This window comes from Artemia sp. Qi Xiang Cuo, chromosome 2 (genome assembly GCF_049724085.1).
Source record: "Artemia sp. Qi Xiang Cuo chromosome 2, ASM4972408v1, whole genome shotgun sequence".
In the NCBI taxonomy this organism is placed as follows: Eukaryota; Metazoa; Arthropoda; class Branchiopoda; order Anostraca; family Artemiidae; genus Artemia; species Artemia sp. Qi Xiang Cuo.
This window is the reverse complement of record NC_142795.1, coordinates 78,454,844-78,466,661: the sequence shown is the minus strand read 5'-3', so window position 1 is coordinate 78,466,661 and position 11,818 is coordinate 78,454,844. Positions and strand designations below refer to the sequence as shown.

General features: G+C 35.0%; 1 protein-coding gene across 1 annotated transcript in view; it reads left to right on the top strand.

Moving 5' to 3' along the window:
- The first annotated feature begins 1,386 nt into the window (after positions 1-1,386).
- The window catches only part of spn-E (tudor domain containing 9 protein spindle E), a 191,656-nt gene continuing 181,224 nt past the window's right edge, over positions 1,387-11,818 (top strand). The window contains exon 1 of the mRNA XM_089103288.1: positions 1,387-1,658. Coding sequence (XP_088959414.1) covers positions 1,452-1,658 — 207 coding nt within the window. The 5' untranslated portion in view covers positions 1,387-1,451. The remainder of the gene's footprint in view (positions 1,659-11,818) is intronic.

Here is an 11,818-nt window from a genome sequence, read left to right as displayed (position 1 = left end):
CTAAAGAGGATTAACCTGAAACTAAAAGACATGAATTCCTCAAAAAATGAGAAAATTGATGAGCCGAAGAAAAATTAAGAATTTTTTCAAGTTGATAGTGTACATAGACCTGATCGCATTCTCACTTACCATGTGTTACAATTTTTCATAAGAAATTCTATATTCGAGCTCTTTATTTTTATTAACAACAAAAAAATTGTGAGTGTAATAAAAGATGTTGCAACTGACTGGTTGTTTTTAATGACCCTTTTTTATTTTATCAATAATTACAAAATTAACCGCTAGCAAGACCGTGTACAGGGATGAAACCCTTTATCATCTGGATATTTATTCAACTCATAAGAAAAGTTACATATTTCATAAAAAATTTATGAATTCTGTCGATTTTCCTATTATTTACCAAAACTGTGTTGCAATTAGCTTCTGATCTCAGCTTCTGAAATATCACGATTACAAGTTTTTTAAAAATGCCAAATTTCGTCAGGATGATTTTTATTTTTGATACTAGTGCCAATTTCCACTCTTAAGGGATAGACAAACATAGCTGATTTCGGGAACTGCTTTTTAAATCCGCGCCAATTTACAAAATCAGCGCTGATTTTCATCATGATCATCACAAAAAATAGGGATACAAATAAATAGTCAGCCAGAGATATCTGTGGTAAAAGACCCTTCTACTGAGCTGAGAACTAAACTGAGAACTAAGCTGAGATCAATCAAGCAACTATTATTAACTCCAGTTGACTATTTGTGTCCATGATTTTTTTTTTTTTTTGAAAATTTTGCGCAATAAATTTTTCTTTCAACAAATTTTTCTTATCGCTATCGTTTGTCCACTGATACTGAAGTCGGTTCCCGAAATCAGCTACGTGTGCCTAGCCCTTTATAGTTTCCCATACTCTTTGGTTTATGGATGGCATCATAGCCAACTTTTCATGATTGAAAATTAAAAGATGCTGAAAACTGCGCGGAAGTGATCCCAAGCGGATTGACCAATATTTTCAATTTGAAAAGCTTGTTGGTACTAGCGCGAGTGATGCAAACCATCGCGAGCGGCACGTTTTTGGTAGATGACACTTTTTATACGAAATTGACACTATTTTGTCACCCAAAGTGGCACCAAAAAAACCTGCTCAGTGGCAACCCTAGGTCAAACAAACGTAAACGTAACTAGTCGATAAATAAAAGGTATTATTATAAACGTTAAATGCTTTAGTAGAACTAACTGGTCTCCAATTACAGAACAAGCCATCTTGAAAAACTTCTCTAAGTGCTTTTTATAGGCTGTATAAAAAAGGATCTACCACCGATTTGGGAAGAGTCCTAAAATGGAGAGACTTTAGGGATTTTGGTGGAATGTTTGTTTCAGGGTTTTGTTTCACACGTGATTTTGGGATTTTGAAAAGCGGAAACATTGTTCAGTGTTTCTCACCACTTGTTTAAAATCAAACATGAATGGCGATCTATCAGGGTTTTTTGATCTGTCTAAGGAATGGAAACCCCCTCCAAAAATACTTGGACGTTCAGTGAAGGTGATGCGACAAGAAATTTTGAAGGCAAATAAACAAACAAAATCAGATTGGGATGAAGCCCCTGTCTACTCGTCTACTGAATATGCTAGGCAGTACATTGAAGAAAATAACCTGGAATATTTTAAGGTAGTCTAAGTTTTCATAGTGTAAATTTGTCCAGTTTTTTTTTTATTTTTCCTCAGTTACTCTGGTGTTCTCACTGAAGTAACTAGGCTATGGCAGCATCTTTTCTCTACATAGATCAGTTTGCGCCAATTGTAGGCCTATTTTTTTTCTTGGTGGTGGTTTTATTGTTTTTTTATCTTGTTCCTCTTGTGTTTCTTATGTGTTGAAGATGCCTTGTTTGGACACAGTCAAAATATCTGTGTTGTTTTACATTTTTTGTTTCTTTTCTCTCCACTGGATGCAGTCTTGTTTGTTGTTTTTTGTTCACTGAGATTTTTCTCTTTGATGGTTTTTTGTCATGGCTGGCTAGTCTGGCTTAAGATCTTTCATTATATAATATTTTATTAGTCTTAATAGTAAAATATTATTTTGAAAACAAATGTGCATGAATTTTTAAGGATTGAATTTTTAAAAACCCTCCAAATGAAGTCACTTAAGCTTTGATATCATTTTCAAAGGGTCTTGTTCTCAAACAGGGAGGGCTAAATCCACATTATCCCAAAAGTGAAAGATAACTACTCTTTATAATCAAGAAGGCATCTGATAGAAGAATGGGAAGGTGCCCAATGGATATTCTTAAAAAAAATTACATTCTATAGAATGTAAAAATAATATCCAACTACACTTAGTATCAAGATAAAATATCATGCTAGACAGATATTAACATTTTTAAGACTCTTACACCTTTACCTACCGATCTGAATATTTGATTGTCTATGCACTATACAGAATATTTACCTAGTTGGATAATAACATAGTTTAGTGTTTTGGATATACATCCAAATAGGCAGAAAAGAAGATTCTCTAAGCAGTTTTGGGTTAATATCCAACTAGCCAGATAAATTGTTTCTCTTAGGAACAGCAAGAATATCCACCTAGTTGGATAATAATGTAGCTTAGTGTTTCTGATATATATATATCCAACTAGGCAGATAAGAAGATTCTCTAAGCAGTTTAGGGTTAATATCTAACTAGCCAGATAATTCATTTCTCTTAGGCACGGCATGAACATGTAACTAGGTGGATAATACCAAGTCTTAACACTTCTGATATATATCCAACTGGGAGGATAAGTAAATTCCATTACACAGTTTTTAGATAATATCCAACTAGCCAGATAAATTGTTTCTCTTAGGCACAGCAAGAATATCTAACTAGATGGATAATAATGTAGCTTAGTGTTTCTGATGTATATCCAACTAGGCAGATAAGAAGACTCTCTAAGCAGTTTGGGGTTAATATACAACTAGCCAGATAAATTGTTTCTCTTAGGCAGAGAGAATATCTACCTAGTTTGATAATAATGTTGCTTAGTGTTTCTGATATATATCCAACTAGGCAGATAAGAAGATTCTCTAAGCAGTTTGGGGTTAAGCATGAACATCTAACTAGGTGGATAATACCAAGTCTTAACACTTCTGATATATATCCAACTAGGCAGATAAGAAGATTCTCTAAGCAGTTTGGGGTTAATATCCAACTAGACATATAAATTGTTTCTATTAGTCAGAGAGAATATCTACCTAGTTCGATAATAATGTTGCTTAGTGTTTCTGATATATATCCAACTAGGCAGATAAGAAGATTCTCTAAGCAGTTTGGGGTTAATATCCAACTAGCCAAATAATTCCTTTATCTTAGGCATAGCATGAACATCTAACTAGGTGGATAATAACAAGTCTTAACACTCCTGATATATATCCAACTAGCCAGATAAATTGTTTCTCTTAGTCACAGCAAGAATATCTAACTAGGTGGATAATAATTTAGCTTAGTGTTTCTGATATATATCCAACTAGGCAGATAAGAAGATTATCTAAGCAGTTTGGGGTTAATATCCAACTAGCCAGATAATTCATTTCTCTTATTCACAGCATGAACATCTAACTAGGTGGATAATACCAAGTCTTAACCCTCCTAATATATCCAACTAGGAGGATAAGTAAATTTCATTATACAGTTTTGGGATAATATTCAACTAGCCAGATAAATTGTTTCTCTTAGGCACAGCAAGAACATCTAACTAGGTTGATAATAATTTAGCTTAGTGTTTCTGATTTATATCCAACTAGGCAGATAAGAAGATTATCTAAGCAGTTTGGGGTTAATATCCAAATAGCCAGATAATTCATTTCTCTTAGGCACAGCATGTACATCTAACTAGCTGGATACTACATAGTCTTAACACTCCTGATATATATCCAACTAGGAGTATAAGTAAATTCCAGTAGGCTATTCAGTTTTGGGATAATATCCAACTAGCCAGATAAATTGTTTCTCTTAGGCTGAGAGAATATCTAACTAGTTGGATAATAATGTTGCTTAGAGTTTCTGATATATATCCAACTAGGCAGATAAGAAGATTCTCTAAGCAGTTTGGGGTTAATATCCAACTAGCCAGATAATTCATTTTTCTTAGGCACAGCATGAACATCTAACTAGGTGGATAATACCAAGTCTTAAAACTCCTGATATATATCCAACTAGGAGGATAAGTAAGTTCCATTAGGCTATGCAGTTTTGGGATAATATCCAACTAGCCAGATAAATTGTTTCTCTTAGGCACAGCAAGAATATCTAACTAAGTGGATAATGCTGAATCTTAGATCTTCTGATATATATATTTAATTAGGCAGGAAGTTATTTAACTAGCCTACCTAGTTTGATTAATATCAGAAGGGCTAGGATAAAGTATTATCCACCAAGTTAGATGTTTATGCTATGTCTAAGAGAAAAAATTGTCTGACTAGTTGGATATTATCACTAATTTGTATGAAGAATTAACTTATCTGTCTAGTTAGATATATAACACAAGCATTAAGTTAAAGTATTATCCACCTAGTTAGAGATACTAAGTTGGCTCTTATGCTTTATTGTATTTGGCTAGCAAGATAAAACTATTTTTATTTTAAATTTTAATTATTTTCCTAGTTGGATAATTTCTTATTTGGTTAAAAGGATTTTTCAGATCTAGCTAACTAGTTGGATAGTTTTGGCAATAACTAAGTATGGTTGGATATTATTTTTACATTCTATAGAATAGAAATTTTTAGATAATATCCATTGGGTATACTCCCTAGAAGAATATATAGGCCTAGCTAGGATTTAGCACCAGATCAAGATATTTTGTAATGTTTTTGTCAAGTTGGAGGACATAAGGAAGGAAAGAAAAGCCCAATAGTGGGCAAGGTTTATGGTAAGGATTGGGGGGCAAAATATATCATTACCCCTCCCACCCCTAGCCACAAATGGGGCTTGGAGACAATAGGCCTTGATCCAGGGATTATGGGTCCACCCCCATATTAATAATAAAAATTATAAGAACATCTGTCCTTGTTAGTGTTCTTGAAAGGATGTCAATTTTGCAGTTATCTAGCATCTTGAAGCAAATAATCTCTTGCACAGGTTGCAGCATGGTTTTGTTCTGGAAGTTCTGTCAGTACTAATCATCCAGAATTGTATAAGTATACTGCTAAGTTATTAGATACAGAGATGCCTGCTGGCATGATTCTGCCTGAATTTTCTTAGCTATTTGACAAAGATTATCACAAACAACTTGTAATCAACCTTATGCAGCCAAGTTTGAAGAGAAATTAATGCTCATGATCCTTGGTTTTCTTCACCTTAGGTCTCATGTTTGGCTATTTGATAGCTCTGGTAACTATATTTGTTCCTCTTTAAAAGAAGTTTTAAGTGAAGTGCCTTAGTGAAGTGTATTGGGGTATACACTGTTTAATGTCCTTATTAACAATGCTCTTCTGACTATCAGCAGTAAACTAATCTAGACAAGTTTAAACCTCTTGGACCCCCCTCCCTCCCTCACTGTGTGAAGATCATATTTTGTAGAATAATCTTGATCTGCTTAGTCAATGGGATGAGGTTTGGCTTCTTGAATTTAATCTTGCTCTGTGCCATGCCATTCACTTTAGCAGAAAAATCCTTGTTGCTTAAATTTTATTTCTGGCCATCTAATCCCTTCAGTAAATAATGAACAAAATCTTGTTGACAATGGATTAAAATTCAGTGCCTATGCAAAGAAGTATGATGCTGGTGCTAGTTCAGCTCTGGGTTATCAAGTGCACCATTTCCACTTGTTCCCCCAAAGTTATTAGTCTTCTGCACAAAGGACTAGTCTGTCCCAAGCTTGAACTTGAAATGTCTCTAACCTCTCCATATTTTAAGAGAGCCACTAAGTTTCTAAAAGACATGCACTGAAATTGTATCTGCAAGATTACCTAAACTGAGACTCCCCATGCTTGTTTAAAAGAGAAGAAAAGATGATACTGTGATGAATGCCAACACTCTCCCAGCATTATTTCCTGTTTTTGCTCCTAATTTAACTACCAGAGATCACCAGGTAAAACTTGCAAATCAGTTTACCTGAACTTGAGTCTGCACCCAATTCTTTGCCTTAATAATTGTCTGAGACTAGAACAAACTCTCTGAAGGTACAGTTACCAATGACTCTGTTAACATTTTTAATCAAAGGCTGGATGCTGAGTAGTCCTTGAAGGACTGATCAGCTGAGTAGGCATTGGTAGCATTTTTATGTCTCCCCCTTTTTGTCCTTTTTTTCATGGAGTCAGCATATGGAATGAATGGTTATAGAGAGATAAATATGGGCTCATATAAAGAGTAATGTTATTTCTCAACTACTTTTTTAATCATAAGTGATAATACCACAGTCAAGTGCCATATTGCATTAAAATGGGTCACTTTTGGGTTCTGTTTCTTGAATGGACTGGGTTAAAAATCACATAACAACATTGTAGTCATATTTATTAAAATTACCCTAACTAGATGTTTACAGTCCAGAAGATAGTGGTTGCAGCACTAGCTGCAACCAGTCAATGAGCAAACCTTGGCCCAAAGTAAGCAAAAACTGAAAAAAAGTATTTTTAATAGAATTTTTTGCATAGAAAACTTCACTATTATTACTGAATTGTAAATAGAAGCTATGATTCAGGTTTGACTAAAGAATATTTTGCATTGTCAAAAACACGTTTTTGAGAATTTCAAACAAAAAAAACCTGAAAACTTTTGAAAGTGATGATACATGTGGACAATGCATATGTTACCATGGATGTCCAAAATATTGTTAATGTTGTCATTCACTGGTCAATGTTCAAAATTCTTTTTTCTCTGCTTGGATTCAATTATATTTATGAGTCAGCCTTTACAGTCTGATGCAAGCTATGATTGTAAGTTAAAGTTAGGTTAGATTATGTTAGTTTGGGTTAGGTCAGATCAGGTTAGGTTAAATTTGGTTCTAAATATCAGAAATGGGTTAAAAACCTAATTTAAGCTAACCTCACCTAACCAAATCTATTCTAACCTAACCTGTTATCATCAAACCTTGCATTAAATTGAAAAAATTGACTGACATTACTGACTAAATCCAAGGAGAAAAAAATGTATTTTGGACATTCACTGGTGAATATCAACATTCAACAATTTGCAGTCATCCACAATAACACATACACCATTCAAATTGCCAAGGCCAAAGATCTTGAAAATCAATCCAAACCACTTCTATTCTGTTTCTATCAATTTACTTATTTCTACCATGGGTGATTGTATTGGTCCAGTCATTGTAGAGTATTGGAAGAGTGGCATTTGAAGGAAAATGACAATATCTTGGGTCCTTTATAAGTCACAAAAGAGATTTGCAGCAGGGTGCCAAAGTTCCATTTTGTGCCACATAGTGACAAAATTGTAAGCACGTGAAAATTCTGATTCAGCAAAATAATTACTTGTAGTTGTAAACCCACTACAGGAGGCTTAGAATCTCTCATGTTTGAAAATGTTTTAAACATGAGAATGTTTCATGTTTGCTCTATAAAATGAAGCTTATATTCCTGTGGTGCAAATGACTAGTTCATCTGCATTAGCAACAACAACAAACAGTTTTGCCCATGTTAAACTTCAGTGTTAGCAGCACAGAGATGAGTGCACCCAATCTAGAACAACCCTGAATATGATGTCATAAACAAATAGAAATTAGACAAGTACAGCATTTTTTTTCCCAAAGAAGCATCATTGAGACCTAAACAAACATATATTATCCTGTTTATGAAGGGGGAAGCTCTACCTTGAACCCCCAGCTGTTTATGCTAAAGTTTTATTCCTTTTTTTCAGTGATTCAAGAATGAAACAAAATATTTGTTCATATTCACTTTAAACAATATAGGGTAAAGGTACTGATGATTCAATAGTTTTTGTAAAAAAGCTACTCCAGAAGGCTTAATTTAAAAACTTTTGATTTGATAAGGGTTTCAGTATGTAGAAAAAATATCTACAAATCAAACTGTTTGATTAGAAGTTTGAAGTTTTTTCAGAGGCAATGCTATACCATTGCCTATAGTAAAGGCAATATGGGTCCAATGTTTTATTATTTAGTTGTTTTTTTCCTCAAAGGCACTTCATATGGAAGTGGTCATTGTAAAAACTTCAAAGGGGGCTCATTCTATTGGAAATCAATAGTGTCAGTGCCCTTTTTAAGGGTCAAAAGTGATTGGAAGGCAACAAGCACCCCTCCCATGCCCACCATTTCCCCAAATACATCCAATCAAAATTTTTAGATAGCCATTTTGTTCTACATAGTTGATTTCCAGATAGAAATTATGTTTTTGAGGAGGACACTCCAACACAGCCCTCAGGGCAAGTTGTAAGTTATGCACTGGGGGTTATAAGCTTTTTATAGAAAGCGTTGTTGTAGAAACTTCAAAATGAGCTCATTTGATTGGAAATTCAAAGGGCTAGTGCCCTTTTTAATAGTCGAAAGTGATTGGAGGGCAACTAATCCCCCTCTTCTGTCCACCTTTTCCCCAAACACATCCAATCAAAATTTTAAGATAGCCATAAAATAACCAAGTAATGACAGTTTGAACATTACATAGCTAAAAAATTGTTGGGAGCTCATTTTATGTTGAAAACAGGAAACTGATCAAGTTGAATATTCTTCTCATATCTGGGTGTACTGGATTTAGTGTCCGCGTTTCGCATTGTCAAAATATAATGAAGGCTTCAAGAGATTGTGTTCCAAGTCACCACTAAGCAGAGTTATCCTGTTTTGAAGCACAATTTTCACAGTGGTTCCAAAATTGCACTGTCAAATCATTGGTGCCTTTACCCTAAATTTTAATTGTTCATGTTATAAATCCCCTTCCCCTTCTCAGATAAATGTTTTTTAAATAATATGCTCTGGTAAGTTTAACTATGGCAAATAATTTTTATTTTCAGAAATGGCTAAACAACATAAGTGCACACAGGCCTGGCCCTTTGTTGGGAGGGATCAAAGTATCTTTATTGAAGGAGTACCAAGTCAATATTAATATCAAGTGCTCATTTGACTATAACCTCAGGACCATATATTTCAATATATGCTAAATTCTAGGGATCCTCAAGGACAAAAAATGATAAAGGATAAAGATCCTCCTGCACCATTGCTGGTGCATAGGGCATCGAATTGACGTTACAGTTGCTGAATTTTTTTTTTTTTTACAGTGACAAGTAGCAGGCTTGTTGCTCTACCTTGCTGTGGCGGGGATCGAACCCCAGGTCCTGTACTGCCAAGGAGAGTATAAATCCACTGTGCTATAGCAAGGGCAACTATTTCCTTGTCCTCAAGGACATGGAAACTATAAACATTTTTTTCTAACAAGTGAAATTTTTAACAACTTGAAATTGTTTTCTTAAGCTAGGGAGCAAAGTTCTTCCTCAAACCTCTCAGTCCTGCCAAATTTAATGGTATAAATTTTTTTCGTCATGAAACCACTTTTTGGGAATTTCCATTCCTGTCAATGGTTTGACATATAATCATACCATGGTTTAATATTGTGTCACTTTTTCTTATGGATTATGGTAATAAATGAATTATTTACTTTTAAAGTAAGTCTAATTATTTAATTAACTATTTTCAAAGAGCTTAATTCAGATAGAGAACCTTGCTTTGAAATTTCGTCTTAAGATTATATGGTCTAGCCTGAACTCTTGATATTTTTGCTTCTTTGAATGGGTATGCTCAACTGAAACTGCTATTTTCTTTAGAATGTGATTCTTTTCTACCTTCACAGTATTATCCATGTAATAAACAATAGGAATAATTTATTTATCACCATAACAGATAAGAAAAATTAGAGCAATATAAAACTGAGATATGATCATATGTCAAGCCATTGATTGGAATGGAAATTCCCAAAAAAGGGGTCTGGTAATGAAAGATATTATTCCACTAAATTTGGCATGACTGAGAGTTTGGAGTAGAACTTTTCCTCTGAGCTCAAGAAAGCAACAAGTTTTAAAATTTTCATTGTGAACAAAAGTTGCTTATGTGCCATCCTTTTTTGTGATAATCTTGTGAAAAAAGCGACTGGGCAGGTAGGGGCAGGAATCTATTTTATGGAAGGGGGGTGAGTTGTAAATGTGAGAAATGGTAGTTTGAAAAAACAAACAAACTAAGAGGAAATTGAGCATAAGTTTGAGATTTAGAGAAGGTCTGAGAGGTGAGCAGTAGATAAAAGTTTGATCCTAGTTTCAAAAATCTTGGAGGCAAGATTTCCTGCAGTAGTTTCTCCTGAGACGAGTTTCCTGTGACAGCAAGTTGGCTTAAATTTGAACCAAGTTGGCAACAATTTTATTTTGCATTTTAACAATGACGTATATCTAAGTTTGTCCACCAGTTATTTGCATATTGTGTTAAATTTTTCTTAACACAAATCCACTCAATTAAAAAAGCTCTCGCTCTGTATACAAATTTGAATCTTTTTAATTTGTTTTTTTCTGTACTGCAGCACTATAAATTCAAGCAACTACTGTGTCCTGATTTTTGGCATTTTTTTTTTCCATTTCTCAAGGAACCTCATCAGAGAACTGTTGGCTCTCCTGATGTAGCCTGTTTTTAATCTCTATGTGTAGCAACTTTTTTTTTACTGCAATTGATGACTGTCGTCTAACCTCAATTAGCTTTACCGTTTTCCCTGACATAATTTACCCTTAGCTTAGCAGGAGCGTAGCTGATAACTCCAGCAGCCATCTTTTCAATTGTATCTTGAAATTGTTCCATAAAGTGATGGGACGTTCATCACAGTCTGTCAGGCTTCCAAACTGGTCCTGAAATTTCAGGCAGAAGTATTCTTTCATTGTTTGAACATTTAGTTTATCCATGTTTAACTTCCTGTTTGGGGGTTGTCTCTTCCTCATGCTTGACTTCAGAGGTATCTGCATCTATAAGCGTGTGATCAGTTCCAGGTTTTGATCCAGTGCACTCTCCTCTGTAAGCTCCAAAATTGATGAGTGAGGAGTGCCAATGTTAACAGATCAATATATGGTCAATTTGGGTTGCTGTGGATCCATCGTTTGAGCGCCAAGTTATCCTTTGAGAGGGTTTGCGCTCGAACAAGGTGATGATCATGATAAAGTTATAGAATATTGTAAACTGGGTTAATCTATCCCCACATTGAAGTACCGCTGGAAGTAAGTGAACAAACCAACAATATCTCGAACATTGGGGTCTGTGGGGTAAACCCGAGTATTCCCCATCACCTGCTAAAATCAGGAAGTCTCGTTTGGGTCATTTATGCACTTTAATCCCCAGATCAGTGTAGAAGAAGTCCTTATCAGCATATGTTGCCACTCTCGTTGGTGTGTAGACAGAATGACGAAGATGTTGGGCAGTTTCCCGTTCAGTTGTAATCTGGCTATTATCAGGTTCACTGGATCCCATGCAAGATTCATGGTTGCCGGATCCGTCGTTTGTACCACAGTTGAGGAATAATTAACAGTTTTCAGAATCACGGACTGGTATGGTTTCTTCAGACCCTCCTTTCAATCTTGTCCTACTCCTGACAAAAAATTTATGCTTGGTAGTGATTCATTTCAATAGCCATCACAAGCCTTCCCTGGGGGAAAGGCTTTAAGTTACGCAATTTGCCCGTTTTTCAAATAAGATATCCTATTTGTTATTGGGAAATATACGGAAATATTTGTAGAGGGGAGATTATCTGCCCGGTTGGGGGGGGGGGGAGGGATTTCTATGAAGACAGTTTCCATGCCGAGGAAAATTTCCGGGGAATTTTCAAGGGGAAATATTACACAGGGGAGGGTAGGGGATTTTCTCGCTT